The sequence below is a fragment of the Channa argus genome, chromosome 13 (assembly GCF_033026475.1).
Source record: "Channa argus isolate prfri chromosome 13, Channa argus male v1.0, whole genome shotgun sequence".
Lineage (NCBI taxonomy): Eukaryota > Metazoa > Chordata > Actinopteri > Anabantiformes > Channidae > Channa > Channa argus.
In genome coordinates this window covers 6,098,930-6,119,628 of record NC_090209.1, presented here as the reverse complement: position 1 = coordinate 6,119,628, position 20,699 = coordinate 6,098,930, and the positions used below count along the sequence as shown (strand labels likewise).

The 20,699-nt window shown below is 40.4% G+C and overlaps 2 protein-coding genes and 1 long non-coding RNA gene across 5 annotated transcripts; 1 reads left to right on the top strand and 2 right to left on the bottom strand.

The window, feature by feature from the left end:
• Positions 1-987: 987 nt before the first annotated feature.
• Positions 988-8,211, bottom strand: xkr7a (XK related 7a). Its single transcript, XM_067525667.1, has 3 exons — positions 6,801-8,211; positions 4,405-4,604; positions 988-4,168 (listed from the first exon to the last, which is right to left on the bottom strand). The coding sequence occupies exons 1-3, from the start codon at positions 7,502-7,504 to the stop codon at positions 3,213-3,215; spliced, it is 1,860 nt and encodes a 619-aa protein (XP_067381768.1). The 5' UTR covers positions 7,505-8,211; the 3' UTR covers positions 988-3,212.
• LOC137139024 (uncharacterized) lies at positions 7,221-8,872 on the top strand. The gene is made up of 2 exons (XR_010916257.1): positions 7,221-7,355; positions 8,198-8,872. It is a non-coding gene; the product is annotated as an uncharacterized lncRNA (long non-coding RNA).
• A 962-nt stretch (positions 8,873-9,834) lies between these two features.
• rap1aa (RAP1A, member of RAS oncogene family a) lies at positions 9,835-19,218 on the bottom strand. 3 transcript variants are annotated; one of them, XM_067525676.1, is made up of 9 exons: positions 19,089-19,218; positions 17,516-17,688; positions 15,335-15,422; positions 14,758-14,826; positions 14,552-14,608; positions 14,311-14,451; positions 13,383-13,526; positions 13,146-13,264; positions 9,835-10,703 (listed from the first exon to the last, which is right to left on the bottom strand). In XM_067525676.1, the coding sequence occupies exons 3-8, from the start codon at positions 15,389-15,391 to the stop codon at positions 13,175-13,177; spliced, it is 558 nt and encodes a 185-aa protein (XP_067381777.1). In that variant the 5' UTR covers positions 15,392-15,422; positions 17,516-17,688; positions 19,089-19,218; the 3' UTR covers positions 9,835-10,703; positions 13,146-13,174. The 3 variants fall into 3 exon arrangements, with proteins under 3 accessions (XP_067381777.1, XP_067381775.1, XP_067381776.1); XM_067525674.1 differs by lacking the exon at positions 9,835-10,703 and adding an exon at positions 10,845-11,616; XM_067525675.1 differs by lacking the exons at positions 9,835-10,703; positions 19,089-19,218 and adding exons at positions 10,845-11,616; positions 18,542-18,693.
• Positions 19,219-20,699: the final 1,481 nt, after the last annotated feature.

Here is a 20,699-nt window from a genome sequence, read left to right as displayed (position 1 = left end):
CTTTTATGCATTTAGATTCCAATGATTTATGTAAATTGTTATAATTTTATGCTGTGTTTGGAGATAAATTCAGTATTACTAGGCAATTATGTAGAGGGATGCATGTTTCCCATATCTTTTACTTATTTATTAATCTATGTCAAGAAATATGTCATGATAACTCTGAAACTGTTTGATTGGGAGGTGTATACCATATTAGCTTGTGCATATTAACTGTTTAGCATGAATCAAATAAGATTTGTCATTGTATTCTAATTTTTGTCTGTTTTTGTCTGTTTAACATCTGACCAGACACCAAGCAGAAAATGTGGGTATTTAGGCTGACGAGCTCTGCTGCAGTTCGTTTTTCTGTTTATCAATTAAAATTTTGACCCGTCAAATAAACAAATTAATGAAAAATTAATGAACAGAAAATATAATTGCTAAAAGGAATGAAGTTCCCTAATGACATTAGTGATCAGTTGAGTTTTCCTCTAGCTGCACCATGAGATTGACACATTATACCTGTGCAACTGTTGCCAAATTACCATAAAAGTCGGAACAGATGTGAAGTGTCCAGATGATGAGTCCACACTTTACAGTTTACCAGCAGGTCAGTGTTTAACTTATATCCTGTCAAATTTCTCAACATCCACTTAGTGGATTGGCATTTATTTTGGTACAAACCTTTTTGGGCGTCCAAAATAAACATTTTGGTGATCGTCTGACTTTTCTTATGCCACCAAGAGGTTGATATTTGTGGTGTTTGAGCAAAATTGCAGCTATTGGACGGGCTGCCATGAAACCTGATTCTGACATGTGTGTTCCAATCAGGATGAGCTCCATTTAGGTTTAACCCATCATCAGGCCAAAGGTTCAGTTTGTCCAGCACTTTGGTTTATGATCTAATACCTATTTAGACTAATTGTTTATCAGGATGGTCAGTGTCATATTGTTTCTCTGTGACTGTGTTTTGTAAAAGGGTGTAAAAGGTACAAACAGCAAAAGTCAGATCAACACATTGCTTTTTATTTTAGCAACAACAACATAATGAAATTGTCTTCACCTTCTTGTAAATGTTTTTTTTTTCTCCTCGTTCTGAACAGCAACAGTCTGGCATGACCAGTTTAAGGCTTTTTGATTCTAGCTTTTTGTTTGGGTTTGAGGTACAGCCCTGTCCAGCTCCCGTCACGACCAGCTCATTTTATGGTACGTTGTTGTTGCATGATGTACTTAAACATTTAGCACCATAATTAAAGCTTTACTTTCTGCAACAGGGGTGGTAACAGTGCTCTGTGAGCTTTTTTTTTTTTTTCAGTGTCATCTCTGGGGAGACGGGCTGAATGGACTGTGCTTACAATAAAAACTGCCATTTCTTAGTGACACAGTTTTAAATGCACATGGCAGGACTCCCTCCCTACACACATATACACATTTACTGCTGTGTGAGCTCACACACACAAACACGGTTCCCTCTTAGACTAATCAATAGAAAAATAGCCCTGATAAAACCAAGTACAATAAGACTTTATTTAGGTCAATGACTTCCTGATAATTTCCTAGAAAATTTATTAAATATTAACTTTGTAAACTACCAAAAGTTCAATCAGGGCTGCAACTAACAATTGTTTTCAATGTTGATTATTTGTTCAATTTATTGTTTAGTCTCTAAACATGTATGAAAGAAATCTAATAACTTAAGGAGACCTTAGATTATTATGATATTTGACTAAGAAAATTAGCAAATCTTGACATTCAAACATTTAAAATCTGCTATGTTTTATATTGTGTGCAAAAAAAACAAAAAACAACTGAAATAATTTACTATTAAAATACTGACTCTTCTGATCATTCCGCTCTAATACTGGTTGAATTCAAATAAATATGAACTGTGAGTGTAGGTTGGCTGATCATTCTTTTCAGAAATTACCCTGGAAATCATTAGCTTTTACATCTAACACATCAAACTAAGCAGGGGTCAAACTTTGTCTTTGTTTTTCTAAAAACGTGTACCTTTTTTTGAGGAAATTAACTGACCTGTAAATAAAGTGTTACCAAAGGTCCCCCATGCCTGTACCATCAATAAAATCAAAGCTGTAGACTGCAGCTACTTCTTTTTCATTTTTCAAGCAACAATCTATGGATCCAGCACAATTACCACCAGTGCTGTCCCTCTGTAACAATCTTATCACTGAACACAGTTTAATTTACATGGAAATGAATGTCCGTTGTGCTGCCTTTTACTGTGGGCAATGGGTGCATTATGACAATACAACAGCCCAGTTGACAGTCCTATCTGAAAAATACATCCTGCAAATATAATGGAAATCATAACGTAGCTATTGTTCAGTACGTACACATCCTGGAGGAAGGTGCATCTTATTAAAATAATAGTGAGGTGATGTCCCAAAAAACACACACAAATCTCTCTCTCTCTCTCTTGTTCTAGCTTACCTCACAAAAGCAAACATAGTTCCACAGGAATGCTTTAAATCCCACAGCATGAAAATGCTCAAAGCCATGTCACAAAGAAACACTTTTTTAAAACTGTTTTTTTACATTCAATTCAAATGCTGCTTTTGAACTGTCCTTCAGATTTGTAGCAGAATTTCAAGAGATTTTGTCAACATGAGTGAAGAGCTATGGAAATAATAATCGCCAGTACCTTTGTTGTATTTGCTGTGTAAGATGTGTTCAAGGTGACAGTGTAACCATGTTTAAAATCCCCCTCCTGCACACTCCTCTGTCTGTCATTCTCTGGTGCTTCAGTTGTAGCTGCCATTAATAATCATACACGTTAAAGCCTCTGTTGTTGACCTCTTTGAGAGGACGCGCTGAGGCACCTTCACTGAGTTGGACTTTTTGGCCTCTGATTGATAGTCATACAGCTCCACTTCTCTACCTGCCTGTGCTCTTCTCTAAGCTCACCGGACAGTGAGATTTGCTGCTAATCTCAAGCTTTTCCTGTACCACATCTTTACCTGAGAAATGATACAGAAATCAAAATATGCACCATCATTAGACAACATCACAGAATTTTGCCTTTGTAACAAATAAAGACACCACTCTCCATCTCCTCCTCTGCCAGATTGTGTCCACAGCCTGACAGTATAGAGAGAAATCAAGTAGGCGTAGAGTTGAACAGACTGTTCAGTGACAGTTATTCTCCTGCCATTTTATTTTGGGCAGGACGTCCACAAGGCAGTAAGCTGAGTCACAGCACCTTCAGCATGTCACACAGTGGTCTCGTACTCCATCACTTCTTTGGGTGTGCTCAGACAGCGGTATTGAATCCTTGGAGTGACCGGGGCAGCGCTTTCAAGCACCAGGATGGTTTTACGCAGACGGCGGTCAATGAAGTGAGCGTCCCAGGCAGGGTACTTCTTCCTGGGCAAGTCTATTCGGATGACGGGTCCCTCTGTCCTGGGTGTGAGGTGGTGCACTGGGGCCTGAGCTCCCCGTGGTGGTCGAACCTGAAACACATCACCGTCTACCCCAGGCCCATGCTCTCTGTCTGACCCTTTAGTTCTTTGAAGGGTCCTGGGGGGACTGCTCACCAGGTCAGGGGGGAGACTGGAAGCCGGTGAGGCCAGGGAATCCACGGGCACATCTTTCTCCACTATATAGCCCCACCCTGACACTGGGCCATCAGGGTGCAGCAGACAGTAATATACAAACATGAAGAAGGTGCCCAGAGCGTAGCTGCTGGCAACCACACACACCATGATGTCGGCGTAGAAGTCTGAGGTACGAGGGCCGCGGTATAGGTACCATGCCGTGGTGAGGGCCACATTCTCAGCAAAGACAGTTAGACTGTAGATGAGCATCCTGCAGCGAGTTCGCCCTTCTCTTACACTAAACCAGCAGAAAATATACACAATGCCCACCATCATGTTATAGATGATCTCCTCCCATTTGGACATGCAGAAGTCTGTTTCACCTTGAATTATCCAAAATGTCATGATGCACCAGTGGGCCACAATGAAGATGCCAAAGTAAAGCTGGAACACAGAGGCAAACAGGGCGAAGGCTAGAGTGCGTGCGCCGATGGTGAACAGGTGCCACAGGATCTGAACTATGACAGCCTTGTAGGTCATGGGTAGCTTATCATCTCTGGAGTCCCTCAAGATTTTCTGATAGGAGGAGATCATCCATGCGAGGGATATCAGTGAAGCAGAAGCTGAAAGCCCTGTGGAGACAGTGGACAGGAAAGTAAACCTAGGAAGGATGGAAGTGTTGCACTGTCTTAGCATTTAGCGCAGCATGAAAACATGTTTCCCTGCTCTGCAGGGGCCTTGATTCAGGTGAGCACAAGTGACTCATCGTGCACAGGGTGGGCCACACATGGATGATTGACTGATATCGTGATTTCTTTTTGACATGCTGTTGATGGCTATGGTGACTAGTCATTTAGAGGACACTCACCCTGAAGGGGCAGCACCTGACTGGCCTGGATCATGATGCTGAGCTGCAATACAAGCTGAGGGGCGCTCTTCAGGAAGGACTCAAGCAAACGCAGCATGCTGATATCGGCGCTCTCGAACATCATTCGCCAGTAGTAGTGACGGCGTTTTGGGTCCCTGTGCCAGCGGCTCTGTACGCCCAAATACAAGGTGTGGACATACCTGTGCACCAGAGGTGATAGCAGTTCAGTTACGTTCACCAGTGTGTTAAGAGAAAGAAAATGAGATTGAAGACAATTTTAGGTTTTAAATACGGTGCTTCAAAAGCTTTGGGACATCAAACGCAGACTCTCAGAAGTCATAACTCATTATTCCAAACTCTGGGAGCTGTCAGTTTTTCTTGCCAAAAAGCTGGTAGTCTGCCCCTCTGGGACTGAGAATCTGACTGAAACGGAGCTAAGCAGCTCTGTGGTTTTAATTTTAGTACAGCCATCAGAGGGGTGGGAATGTAGAGCTTGTCTGCAATCTCCCTTCAAATAAAATATGTCAGAGGGCTATAGAAAAATTGAAATATGAGGGGCTGTGGAAAGAAAGGAAATCTAAAATAAATGCTCTCAATCCAGTCTTTAGAGTAGATTGAAGGTTCGGGGGGAAAGGGGCTTTCTGCAAATCCCTTGTTGAACTCCTGAGCTTTGCTGATGTGTAGTGCCGACCTCTTCATCTCAACTTGTTCTATCATGACCCTGATCAACTTACATGCGCATTAGTCTGCAGACACAGATGTGCACTGTGCAAACACGTATCTGTACAAATGTGCTGACACATGACACCTACTCGAGCTGTGCAAATACACGATGTGCGAATCGTTATCTGTTTCATTACGCCTAATTGTTGACTGGTGGTTGCCACGGAGGACTGAAGTAGTAACTGCCTCTGGGAGAACAGTCAGAAGAGCCCTATGTCAACAAGCCCACTGAACCACAAAGGAGTGTGTGTAACCCTTTTTTTGTTCAGAGTTTTGCAAGGCAGAGTGTGCCTTGGGATGTAACACAGTGAGAAAATAGAGCAAAAGTGCAGTAATGGGGGTCAAAGACTCCACACGGGCGGACACACACACACACACACACACACACACACACAAGTTCATCACACTATGCGTAAGACAACCCCATATGACATCTCATGTGCACTGACATTTAATTCTGGTAGTTGGGCCAAATTGATCCTGGTTCATCTGACGGACTGTGTATCAGTAACGGATCACTCCTGCGTTTAACAGCTGAGGGTAAAGCACACAGTAATCCTCTTAATGTGCAGACACGCTGGTCTGAGAGTAGCGGCGATGAACAAGAGCACACACAACAGCTTTAATAGCATTACCGGTAATTCTGTGCTGCCACAATGTTTTAATGTGCTCCTGGACACGCTCACGTAGACACTGAAGTCTCCGGGAGGAAATAAGGAATCAATATATATTACCCATGGGGGTGTCTAAAGAGGGAGGAGGAGAGAGACCACAAAGAAAGACACAGACAGGGGGATTATGGAGGCCTACAGATTGATTGGCATCTGTTTTATCATTACACACAATTCGTCTTTTTATAACATCCCAATCTATTGTCTTTGAATATGATCAGGGTTTGTCTAACCCCCCACCCCCCCACAACAGTTCAGCTGAAGGCCTTCTGCCAGCTGGCAGCAGTTCAAGGCTGTCCAAACCTATCAGAGCACTTCAAGCTTGAGCACTGCCTCATCATTGCTGACTGAGTAGCTGACCTACAGACCTACTGCCATCCATGTGTGAGGAATGCCAGCATGTCCAATGGTTAGGTTGTAGTTTCAGAGCTTGTCCTCTAATTAAACATCTTTGCACTCAACTGAGAGTAACTGGCTAGGAACTGTGGGCAGATTAGAAGGTATGGATTTTACCAACATAAAAGCAGGAGCCTGGAGCTGGATCTGAAAATACACCTCACAGATGAATACACAAATAGAGGATCGCTGCAAATAGGAAGCAACTCTCATGACATTTATGAGTAGTCGCCTGTCTTCTTCAGCAGTCAGCAGTCTTCTCCCCCAAACCTCATAAGCAAAAGGGGATTTTGCTTTGTATATAAGGCGATTGATGTGGCTGTGTTGATGATTTTCCCGGGAGATGATTGACCTAAAAGCGCGTTAGGGGGTTGGGATGGAGGGTGGGTGGAGTCTTTTTTTTTCTCTCTTTCAAACCTGGGAGAAACGTCAAACAATACAAAAAGACATTCTGGCATTTTGGCCACAGCCCACCCTAATGGTTATGTTTCATAAGCGTTTAGCCTTGAAGGAAGCGTACACACACACACACACACACACAAAGGCAGAGGTAGAATGTATAGTTTCACCCTCAACTCATTTCCCCTTGTAAGTGTTCAGACTCACCTCCAGACCTGTGCTAGCTGAAAGATGTGTATTAAGGCCTGGAAAAGCCACATAAAGGCTCGACAGCAGCCCCGGGCTCCACCCCCGGTGCCCGGCCCTGGCAGCACCCCGGCCGCGGCAGTGCGGCCAGCGCCCCGCTCGCCGCTGTCCTTGGTGCTGAAGTCGCTCTCCTCCGCTCCCGACGCGGCCACCACGGCTGCCGCAGCGGTGCCGCTCTCGATCGTCTCAGAGAAATCGTAGGCGAACCATCGGAAACTCAACACTTGCACGACCACGGACGGGACTATTACAAAGACCAGAGTCAGTGCAAAGCACAAGTACTCCCTCCTTAGGTAGTAGTCCGCAGCCAGCCACAGGTCTGAGGCCCCGTCCGAGAAGAAGACCAGAAGGGCGCACAGCGTCCAGCAGCAGTCCTGAACGGAGTAGCGCTGCTCGGTGACACGGCGCTGGGGAGGCCGCGGGTCAGACCTGGAAGGACACTCGGATGGGATTTCGTTTCGTGTGGAAACGGGTGCACCATCAGATTTTGCGGCCATGTTTGTTGTAGGGAAGAGAGTGAGTAAGAGATGGGAAAATGATCGAGGAAGGGAGGGGTGTGGGTGGGTGGGGGGGTCGCGTAGCCTGTCGGTCTGTATGCCTGCGTGTGGTGGAGAGGGAGGGGAAAGGAGGCGGAGAGGAGAGACAGGGGAGATCTCGCCTTTCATCAATCAGTGGTGATATTAAAGAGATAGATATGAGTGTAACGGTGATATAAAAACTGCACGTGGGTTTCGACGACTATACGCACTACACCAACCAATGTAGGAATGATTTGGTCATGGATGGTGCAGGAGGGTAGTGGGGAACTCCTCAGGAAATACATCTACAGCTTCAAAGGAGTAAATGTACTGAGGACCCAAGTTTGCCATTTTTAATTAAGACACCAAAGCACCAGCACAGGAATCTAAACACAATCCATAATAAGCAGAAGTCTTGCTGCCAGTGAAAATATACTTTAAGCATCAAAAGTGAACACGCTAGTTAATTTATAATTAGGCTGTTTATAACATCGTTGGATCATACATCTTTGTGAATGTGTATGCAACTTTTTTTCGGTCGTAGCTGATCTTAATACATAGTCGAGTGGTCCATGCAACGTTGGGGCTGGTTTGGTTTAAATGACTGGCTGCTTTGAATCCATGTGGGAAATTTTCAGGGTTAATGTTTTTTGTTTGGATTCTCAAAACAAATCGAGAAGACTATACGTGGTTATTGCATCTCTGGTTTCTCACCATCATTCAGAGGTGGAGAAGCTGACTTAATGTCCACCACCTTCCTTTGCTGAATTTCACTGTCTAGTCAGTTTCTATTCTGCTTTTTACTGCCTCAAACTCACTTCCTTTTTGTGTCTCTTGCAGAGATTCTTGAAGCCGGGTTCCTCTTTTTGCTCCAGCGTTACATCAGCTGATTTTGGCTTAGGCTGTCAGCTCTGCCAATGGGAAGAACTACTTACAGTGCAAGTATTCCCAGCACTTATCTTGTTACAGCCTTATTTCAAAATGGATTAATTTCATTGGTTTCCTCAAAGTTCTACAAACAATACCCCATAAAGTCGTGAAAGAAGTTTGTTTGAAATCTCTGTAGTTGTTAAAAATAAAAATCAAAAACAAACAAACAAAAAAAAATCACATGTACATAAGTATTAACCGCTTTTACTCAATACTATGTTGAAGTACCTTTTTGAGGATGGTGCTAGAAGCTTGTCACACCTATTTTTAGGCAGTTTCTCTCATTCTTCTCAGGCTCCATCAGGTTGGATGGGGAGCGTCGGCGCACAGCCATTTTCACATCTCTCAAGAGATCTTCAATCAGGTTCAAGTCTGGGCCCGGGCTGGGCCACTCAAGGACATACACAAAGTTGTCCTGTTGCCACTCTGTTGTTATCTTGGCCGTGTGCTTAGGGTCATTGTCCTGTTAAAAGATGAAACAGCCTGAGGTCCGGATCCTCTGGAACAGGTTTCCATCAAGAATGTCTCTGTACATTGCTGCATTCATCTTTCCCTCGATCCTGACTAGTCTCCCAGTTCCTGCTGCTGAAAAACACCCCCACAGCCTGATGCTGCCACCATGCTTTACTGTAGGGATAGTATTGGCCAGGTGGTGAGCGGTGCCTGGGTTCCTCCAGACATGACACTTGGCATTCAGACCAAAAAGCTCAATCTTTGTTTCATCAGACCAGAGATTTTTGTTTCTCATGGTCTGAGAGTCCCTCAGACAGGAGGTCATGTGCTTTTCACTGAGGAGTGGTTTCTGTCTGGCCACTCTACCATACAGGCCTGATCACTCCCTTTGGCCAGCTGGCCCACTCTAGGAAGAGTCCAGGTGGTTTTAAACTTTTTTCATTTACAGATGATTGAGGCCACTGTGCTCATAGGGACCTTCAATGCTGCAGAAAATGTGTACCCTACCACAGATCTATGCCTCATTACAATGCTGTCTCAGAGGTCTACAGACAATTCATCCCTTGAACGTCATGGCTTGGTTTGTGCTCTGACATGCACTGTTCACTGTGGGACCTTATATAGACAGGTGCATGCTTTTCCAAATCATGTCCAATCAACTAAATTTCCCACAGGTGGACTTCAAGTTGTAGAAACATCTCAAGGATGATCATTGGAAACAGGATCCACCAGAGCTCAATTTTGAGCTCGTCAAGAGGTTTACAGCCCACGGCACTGTAGCTAAACTCCCTGGGCGTAAATGGAAGAGCACAATAAATGAAAAATTAATAAAAAAGCAAGGATCATTAGGGTTAATTGGATAAAGAACCCCGATAAATTTCCAAACAAATTCAAGCTGATCTGCGGACACAGGGTACAACAGTGTCGGCTCGCACCATCTGAATGAAAAGCGTCGGACGCTACAGTAGAAAACCCAGGAGGACACCACTGCTGACACAAAGGCATAAAAAAAAATAAACAAAAGCACGAATGGAGTTTGGCAAAACGTATGTACCAAAGCCACAATCCTTCTGGGAGAACGTACTGTGGACAGATGAGTCTAAAGTAGAGTTTATTGGTAAAGGACATCATGGCACCGTTTACAGAACAACAAATGAGGCCTTCAAAGACCCGAAACACACTTCAGAAAGCACTCAGAAATGGTTGGAAACAAAGTGCTGAAGAGTTCTGAAAAGGCCAGCAATGAGTCCAGATCTGAATCCCATAGAACTACTGTGGAGAAATCTCAAAACAGCCGTTGGGGAGAAGGCGTCCTTCAAATCTGAATGACCTGGAGCAGTTTGCAAAAGCAGAATGGTCCAAAATTCCAGAAGAAGTGTAAAAAACTCATTCATGGTTACAGGGGACGATTTGATTTCAGTAATTTTTTTTCCAAAGGGGGTGCTGCCAAATATTAAGTTACAGGTGCCAATAGTTTTTCTGTGTGAATTTTTATCAAGTTTGATTTTTCTTCTCTGTTTTTTTGGTTTGGTCCAGAGAAAGCAAAGATAATAAACACGTGAATACAAAAACATTTGCAATTGGAACAGTTTTCCGAGAGAAGGGTTGCATTTTCAGACAGAATTGCAAGGGTGCCTATATTTTGGGCCATAAATGTATGTACGTGCGATTTGTTTCGGGTTTTTTATTTTAAATAAATTTGCAAAGATTTCAAACAAAACTTCTTTCACATTGTCATTATGGGGTATTGTTTTTAAATGAGGAAAATAATTAATTTGAGTCATTTTAGAAAACCGCTGTAACATAACAAAATGTGGAAAAAGTAAAGCGCTGGAAATACTTTCTGGATACACTGTACACTTGTAGCTTGTCCAGGCTGTCTTGCTCCTCACAGTACTAAGTCTATCCTGCAACACGGACAAGGACCAGTACCGGTAACAGCACCAGGTCCAGATGTTATCTGCTGTAGAGAAAACATAAAAAGCATACCCTGCAGTTTTAGTCCGAACAACTCAAAAACATGTAAACGGTTTTCACAGTTATTACAATAGAACATTTAACAACACTTTGGATAATTGAGAAAAAAAAAAAAAAAGACCAAAAATAATGAAAATGTACTAAAATTTAATCATTCATAAAAGCTGGAAAGTCATCTGTGACAGGGTAACACAAGAAGCAATATTAGAGTTGGTTTAGTACAATATATTTTCAGCTGCTGGACACAAAATCAGAATGCACCATTTTCCCCCCATCAGTCTATAAAATACTAATTTACTTAGTTTTAATATGCAAAAATGGAAGTAGTATATATTATGGAAACATGGAAGGCTTGCAGCTCTCAATATAAAACAAAGTCACTTAGGAAAGATGTTACCTCATCAATACAAATCCGTGTAAGTAGTAGCAAGTAAGGTATGTACAAAGATCCATCTTTGTTGACACTGTTAGTGCAGAAATGTATGAAAAGGCCAACATTTCACATGGTTTCATTTGCAAACATATAGTCACAATATGCCAAAGACCGTTGTTACTTGTAATAAAACATTTTAGTTCCCATATATGGATTTAAACCGATGGCCTCTTCTTTTACACTGTTTTTCAAAAAATAAAAAATAAAAAAAATAAAACACACCTTAGAGGGAGAGAAAGAAAGAGAAAGAGAGAGAGAGAAGACAGAAACTGCTGTCAGAAGGCTGACAATATAAAAGAAAGAGGTGGATTTCTTTGCCATTAAAAAGTAGAGAGGAGCATATTGAGATTATGTGCCATCTCCTGTCATTTTGCAAGTGGTGAAGTATCTCTGTCAGCCTTTTTTCAAATGCTCTGAAAAGGACTTGGAATGCTGGCATGATCCACTGGGAAACAGTTAATCATTTCTGCAAGAAATAAAGCAATAACATCAGCACATATCAAAATAATGTAGTGGACCACAAGCATTTTTGGTGTTGGATGTTAGAAAAAATGAAAATAGCTAAAGAAAACTGCTGATGGATGTAACAATTCATCAAGGTGTGGAAGACCATACATCTTATTGGCCAAATGTGAGCATGGGTTTGTTACTTTAGGTTAAAATGAATCTGGAGTTTGTCCCAGAGAATGTGCATTCAACAATGACACATCTTCACTTTTATTGCTGACATGGTGAACTTGTGACTAACAAGTTACAGATCTAGCAGTTACACTGCACCATTAGCAGTAATTAAAAAGGTTTCCCTGAACACAGCTGCCTGCTGCTGTGAGGTGGTGTCACAGTGTTCCTATTAAACAGCGTACATTATAACAGCCAAATTAATTTTAAAGAATAATTTAACAGCTAAAATAGTTTGGCCAAACTCATTGAATGTTTCACATCCTCTCAGGTGCACTTACAGAACGATGACAAGATTAATGTTACCTGTCTAAATGTAGGGGATTTAATTATATGTTTGCAGGTTTGGCTTTTAATACAAATCATGCACTTGAAGAATAGATTCAAATGGTGCTCATAAACAGAATTTGCTGCTTTAGTCATTTCTTTCTGTTCAAACTGACAATCAAAAGGATGTTTTCCAATGCACTTGCAATGTCACAAGGGACAAAATCTGTTCTTGTGTTAAAAAGTATCCCGAATTTCATCTCAATTAAAAACAAATAGCAATGTGACCTAAAGAAATCAGATAGGTGTTTTCTAAAATGACTGTTTATGATGGATTACATACACCATCACAGGCAAGTCTCCGAGTTTGGTTTTGATACTTAACACAGAAAATCCGTAACTCACATTTACAAACTGTACATAAGTACACTTTGAGTATGATGGCTAGTAATGTTAAGTTCAGTACATTAGTGAGTAAGTAAATGGGCCAGAACATGCAGTTACATTAGTACATGACAGTACAAATGCAGCCCTCCACCAGCAGGTGGAGCCACAACATCCACAACAGGCTGGTAACATGACAAATTTACATGCAATGAAAGCAAATTCTGATTACATTGGAAAGGTACAACTCTAAAATAATGCACACAGTTAAAGAATTATGTGACTCAGTGGACCTGGATATTAGTCTTTTATTATTATTTTCTTTAAGAAACTCAAACACTTCTATTCAACATAACATCTTAACACAGACTGACACTAAACTTTATTGGCAGCAAACTTCTAAATTTGATTCCCTGCAATACGATTTGCTTTAAAAACCTACAGATGTTTTACAAGTCATCATAGCCATCAAACCCATTCTATGTATTATCCTGTTTCTACACCACATTACTTGCTATCTTATCTCTCTGTCATGATTTATGAAATCACTTATTTAGTTATATTAATTGCAACCAGCCTCTAAATGTTAGTGACAATCCAGAGCTCAGTAAGCAGCAGGATGCCTGCACATGTCTAGAGTACATTTTAGTTCTGACACCCACTCACCTGTTCTGAAGCGACTGTCAGAGGGCATTTTAGAGCAGTGTGCAACTTGACTTCTTTTTTGTCTTCTTCTTTTCCATCGGCGTTTTTCTGTTGATCTGTCGCACCAGATCATAGAATATCTACAAGAGAAACAAGTTCAGCCATCTGAGCCTCTCTTTTCACCCATCATACATTTTAGCCATTTTCTAATTAGATTATGACTTGCAACTCTGTGCTCTGTGTTGTATTGAAACTTACTTCATTAACGTTGATCTTTGATTTAGCTGAAGTCTCTAAAAAGGCACAGTTGCTCCACTGACGGGCTAGGTTCTGACCCTGCTCCTTGCCAACCACACGCTCATCTTCCAGGTCACACTTGTTTCCCACCAGGATCATGGGAACCTGGATAACAGAAATATCAATGGCTCAAGATTTAAAAAGGAACATACAGAGGATTTTCACCATAGGTGAATATAAATTTCTTTGTTTCTATGACATGTGGTTTTCGTCGCAGGGAACTGTTTCATGATCTTAAAAACAGGAGCTGTTCAAATTCAACAACGAAACTATTTTAACCAATTGAATCCTGAACGATGGCTTGTGCACCAATCAAGCAACTTGCTATTAATAAATAAAGCTCACAGCCAGCATGATGTGTTTCCTCTCACTAAATCAAAAGACGAAGAGACCAAGAGTGGATGTGGGAGAGAGCTTCTGACATTTCCACCCTGACACCAAGTTCCTGCCCCCCTACGCTCTGCCTTCCCTCCCACAGAGCTGACTCTAATGAGGGAGTGATGAGCCCAAGAGGCGGCAAAGAGAAATACCAAAAGGTTATCACTGCCAAGGTAGGCTCCACACACTGAGGAGGAGCCTTACTCGGCAATGACAATTTAAGTTAATTACTTTAAAAGGGGAGAATTTCTGCAAACAAATTTTTCCTCTTATATTTTTAATTAATTTAGATTACTTTGATAGATCTGTTTTCATTTTAACATGAAACACAATAATTGCAGTACAGTAGTAATACACCAGTGCTATGCTGAAAGGACATAAATAGATATAAAGAGAATAGTATTAGATATATTACGTGTCATCATTAGCTAGTTACAATTATAGTAAGGTGTGAATTAAAACCTACACACACATAGAAAAAGAAATCGTAACATTTTTAAAAGACACTCACATCTTCAGTGTCCTTTACTCGCAGGATCTGTTCCCGGAGGTCCTGTAGGTCATTAAATGTTGACTGTGCTGTAATGGAGTACACCAAAGCAAAGCCTTGGCCATTCTTCATGTACAGGTCCCTCATAGCCGTGAACTGTTCCTACAGAATGGTAACAGAGGGGGGGAATTCATCAGCAGCCTGCTTGAATTTTTTCTGTAAGACCTTTTCATCTGAAACCACCTGCATTGACTTGACTTACTGTTCCAGCTGTGTCCAGGATTTCAAGCATACACTGTTGCCCATCCACCTCGACTTGCTGTTGGAAAAAAAAAAAAACAAACAAAAAAAAACAGGTCAAGTTTTGTGTGAAGTGAAGGAACTTTTACAGTCAGTCTTTGAGTTGCTTTAAAACGGCTTTGTTCAGAACTTCATTAGAAAATATGTATAGCGTGCTTCTGAACTCACCTTTCTGTAGGAGTCTTCTATTGTTGGGTCATACTTCTCCACAAAAATGCCTTGCACAAATTGGACTGTCTACAATTCAGAAATATAGAGGGGAAATCATCACAAAAGAGCATGAGTAATAATATAGAAGTGACACATGTAATGTAATGTAAAATGTAGTTTAAGTATAAATACAGCTTAAACCAAATAATTTCATCATGTGTATTAAATCTGAATATAGAAATTTACACCAATATTCATTTTCAGATAGAAACTGGTTCACGTTCAAAGTAATAAAAGAAGGAGTTATATTCCTGTTTGACAGCTATAGAGACCAAAATATAAAAGATTGTGTGTTATCCAATTACACAACAGTGTGTTTAAGATCTACACATGAATTTTACATAATAAGAGTTTTGAAACACATGGTTCCACCTAAAGTCATGCATTCTATTAAACTAATTTTACTGAATACATTTCTAGTCTTAAATTATGGGTCATATATATTGTGCACTGCTTCATAATTACATCTAAAACATTAATTTACCTTTAAACTGTAATCAACATATTGACTCTGCGCCTGCTAAATCCCACTTACCAGTGCTGATTTTCCCACGCCTCCTGATCCCAACACCACTAGCTTGTACTCGCGCATGGTGGGTAATGTCACTGGACAGCACAAGAATCTACGAAAGTACAGACGAGTGATGATAAATTGAGACCAAGTGTAGCTGTGTCATTTTCAGCAAAAGAGTAAAGCCAGCTGAATCTAACTAGCATTTCACTTTTTCAAATTATTAAATTACCCAATAATAGTAAGAATTTATTATTACATGCAGTTTGTTGATATGTCGGGATGTATTTGCTGCTGGACAAAAACAAATTTATAAAATCAATTTAGAAATTTCAGCATCACCTACAAAGTCTTTTGGAATCAGTAAGCCTATGAACTAGGTTTACTCTGAGTATAGTGAACATTCGTCTGTACAGTATCTACAACAATGGTTAAAAAAAAAAAAAACTGCTGCTTACATCAGTAGATCAAAATGTGCAGCCCTGCCAAAAAATTAGCTCTCTCTCCCCCACCCACTACCATGGGACTTAAGCTGATGTGATGATAGGGGCGACGCCACTGACAAAAAAAAAAAAACTCAAGAGCTGGAGGAAACTATAGACTCTCTTTAACTCCAGGAACTCACATCAGTGTTTCACCTGATATATAAATATGGTAAAAATGGACTTTAAATTATATATATAAAAAAACAAACAAAAAAAAAAACAAAAAAACACTGTAACCATGGACTAAAAGTGTAGTGGAACCTGTAAATGGCCCTGGATTTTGTAATAAGTGGTCCTGTGCCACAAATAGCTTACTCTTATTACAATCCAGAGGAAGAAGGGCACAAAGAATGACCTATCATCAACTCCATCAGCCTGACACAGTTCAGACAGAGCGTGTAGCCTAGAAAACATTAGCAGTAGTAAGAACTGACATTTTCCATTAGCTTGTGATCATCCAAAACTCTATGAACCCAGTAAATATAATAACAAAGTGATTAACAACTTATATAATAATAATATAATAATATCAGTGACCACCAGTGTGGAACATTGAATACCACTAAACGTCAAGTTGCTTCAGCCCAGAGTCAATAAAGTAGCAATTTTTTCAATATTACAAATACATACATAAAAGTTAAATTCAAGGTGTCACTACTGTAGGTTACTTATGTGGTATATCACATTAATTAAGAAAACACTGAGTCCTTTCTGCTTATCCTGTGAGTTCAGAGTCGCCACAGCGGATCATTTGTCCGCATGTTGATTTGGCACAGTTTTTACACTGGATGCCCTTCCTGATGCAACCCTCCCTAATATCTACCGGGCTTGGGACCAGCACTGCGTGGCTGGGGATGGACGTTAGGGGTTCAGTGTCTTGCCCAGGGACACATGTGCTTGGGAAGAGTGGGCCATGGACTTCCAATCCTATGGTCGGTAGGCGGCCACTCTGAACACTGATTAAGTCTACATAATTTGCTATACATCTGAATGAATAAGGAAGTGAAATTAGGATATAAATATATATGCACATGTAATCTTCATTTGATTCAACCTCTTTGGATCTGCTAATCACACTATGTCTGTGGGACCTTTGTCAAACATTGAGACAAACAATACAAAAACCACTCTGTCACACTCGACCGGCATTTGCAATTCTAACTAGGACATATGAAACAGCACCAGAAACCCACAGTGTGAGAGGCACACGAGGCACTCTACAAAGAACCATTGTAACGACTCCTCAACTCAAGTAGGCATACAAACGGAAAATACAGTTTAGAGGGTGCATACATGAGCACGACACTGAAATCCTTACCCAGCTTGCAGTACACCTAGTGGGTGACATCAACGTGTGCCTGATGCATTTGTTAGCCCAAACAAGTACACAAAGGCAAATCATACAATATTTAAAATGCAAATGAATGTGGGCGTCACGAATTTCCCTTAAAAGCCTCAACATCAGATAAGAAACCTAAGCCTTTACCTGATTAGATATGAGCATGGACTCAAACACTTCAAGCTGAAACGTACTCATACATTTTTCTGGATCTGGCAATGAGAGTGCTGGCTGTAGCGTAGGGTGCATGTAATGCTTACAGCTAATAAACACTTAATAGCACATGTACAATGCTGCAAAATATAAACGAAGGACAAAACAATTTTAAAAGTACTAGTGAAACAACAAGCATATTCCTACTATTAAAGTCTCTTCACCTACCGTGTACACGGCTGCTGCAGATGACAGCTCCCTCTACATCTGGGGACGGGGGGTGGGGTGGGGTGGGGGGTGGCAGATCCTTAGGTATACGGATGTCAGTGGGCAGGTGTTGAGGGCTGGTCAGGCGTCAGAAAGCTAGGCTAAGCCAAAACGGTTCCAGCTGGAAAATGGCCCTAAATTATACAAAGAGTTGTTTATAATAACATCACCACTATATTACTAATACATTAATTCACGACATTCTCTGTTCAGAAAGGCAGATGCATGAGGGGAATAACATTTAATAAAAACAGCCAATTAGGTGAATTATCTATCCTCTGCTGTTTTGTAGGTGCAATGACAAGGCTTTATGTGTCAAGTGGACTGACTTTACAAAGTCAGGAGGAGACCCATCACAAGTTACATAAAAAGACCTGTTGCTAATCCTCACTTAACGGTAATATGTTGGTCCAGAATGTATCATATAGTTGTTTGGTCTATTATGGCCACTCCAGCAACTTAATGTGCAGGTATCGTGTGTGTCAGAATCAAACGAGGGAAATTGTTTTTTTACTTTTGCACAAAATGACACATATATTCTGGTTGACACCCTTCAGCAACACATATAAAAATAGTTTATCACAAACAAATATGGCCTTATATGTTAACAAAGTACTAAAATGTGGGCGTTTGATAAGTGAACAAAAGCTTAACTTAATATCGTGACAATTTAAAACGTAGTTCGTTTCGAAAGGAAGGGTGTGGCTATTAGTTTCCCAATGCAACAGACTCTAGCTTTTAAGTTACACAGTTTAAAATAACCAAAAGAGGCTTACAAGGTCAAGATAAATTAAATATGAATTTAACACCAAGTTTGAGCGATCGGAAGTGGCACTGAAAAGTAGCTTGAGTACGACCAAGCTTGACAACACAAACGTTAGCTAGCATTCTGCTAGTAACGTTTGGGAAATGCTAGCTAACGTTATTGGTTGTTAGCCTGAAGAGGATACGATGAGCTGTGTAGCACAAACAGGATGTCAAACTTACTTTAGTTCGAAAGAGGAGAAAAGGGTAACTTCGCGGTTTAACATTAACGCCAGTCTGACAAAAAGTAAATTCAATTTTAAGTTCCCAAAGCAGTTTAGCGAACACCGGAGACAAATAAGTTAGCTAGCAACCAAGTTAGCTTAAAAGCTGAACTCTCAAATCTCCATTTGTATTCCTTGTAACGTTTGAGCCTTCAGAGACTGGCCTGGTTTATATTATTAAGTGAATAAGCTGCTATGTATCTGAAGGCAAACGAGACACGAGCAGGCATTGAATCAGCTTACATGATCCATAAACCATATTTATCGGCAACTCATTAGGTAACGTTAGTTAGTCATTAGCTGACGTTAGCGGTTCAGTCCGGTCATCTAGCCTTTTAGCTAAGCTATTTTACCCCCACGCTGCAGAGAAGGCAAAACTCATTTGAATGTCCCGTTTGGAAACCACATGTGTTCGGGACTAATCGTCAAAGTACTTAAGTCCCAAACTGGATAACTGGTTATCAAATTACTCATTTTAGAAAAGTAGAGCTTCAGAATACACTCACCGTGTTCCGCTATGTGTGCGCTAAATCACACAGAGTGAACGTACTGAAGGCTCCGGACGGCAGCTATTGATTGGATCAGAATCAGCCTATCACAGCTGAGTAGGTTAACAGGTACAATTTAAACCTCCACAGTTCTGCGTCTGCAAGTGTTTTGGTTTTTTTTACTACAGCCGTTCACTATGTCGACTATATATTATGTAGTTTACAGGTTCTGAAAGCTTTGGAAGATGCTTACATTAAGTTAAAGACTATTAAAATGATTAAAATTAAAATGCACATTATACAATGACTCACTGGGATCTGTAAAAGTTAGTACAACTAGTTAACATACTTCGATTTCTGCTGATTTATACAGCTTCTCTACATCTCAGAGGGCAACATTGTAGTTTTTACACCGCTACATTTATCTGGCATTTTCAAATTGAAATGTAACATTTCAGGTGTTTAAACTTTACTCAAAAAAAAAACATTTTCTCCTATAAGCCTTCCTAAATGTTTTGGGTTAGGACTGAATGATCAGGACAGTCAAACGAAGGTTTTGAGTACTTTTTCCATCACTGGCCATAATCAAAGCTCTGATGTCAGTACGAAACTGATGTCAGCTACAGTACAGACATACTTTGTCAAGATTAGTATTACAATATAGTTAAAGTGTCAAAAGTACTCATTGCTTTTATTATTTTATTATATGATTTATGTGCTATTAAAACGATGCATTAATGTGTACATCAGTTATATGTTTGCCTGATAAGTAAGTACAGTACTTGAGTAAATGTCCCTTGTTACATTCTGTTTCTACATGTTGTGAAAATGTAGACAACAAATAATTATTTTTATTCTTCATTGATCTGTTGATTATCTTCTCTATTAAAAAAATTGTTTAGGTTATAAAATGTCAGTAAATAGTTAAAAATGTGCCGCATAATTTCCCAGAGTGCAGTGTGGTGTCTTTGAATTGGTCGTTTTATTTTGTCCAACAAACAGTTGCACATTATATTTAGGCTACTTAATGAAGGCTGTGAATACTGATAAACATTCATCCGAGGCAACACCTAACTTTATCTTGATGTGTGTATGGTCCTTTTTTTCTCTGAAAGCCACATATATTTTTACATATAACATAACCACATTATGTTATAGACCATAGTCTTTACCTTTTGCATTTTTTAAATATTGCTATTCATAGAGCATCTAAAAAAGATCCAAGACAAAAACTCAGCTGACTCAGAGGAGCACCTTGATTATGAGAAGTAGCACGGCTGCACTGAGGGCCAGTGCATGGTTATTTGTGGGGTGAGGCCTCCACAACCCTCCAATTAGATACAAAATGCTGTTCGAAGCCTTGTGTTTGGTTATTTTAGCACTTAAAAAGACAATGAGATGTTTTTGTTTTTATCTATAACAAAAAAGGTCTTAGTTCGGACTTCTGTACAGTCTAACGAAATTATGTCAAAGTTTTGCAATCGCATCCTGGAGACTTGTGATTGGTTCCAAATCCATCACAACAATGAGACAAACAGGGAGTTCTGCAACATATGCTATGGCCTCCATAGAGCAGTGATTTCAACATCATGGAGTCGGATTACATGAAGACACAGAGACAGACTAAAC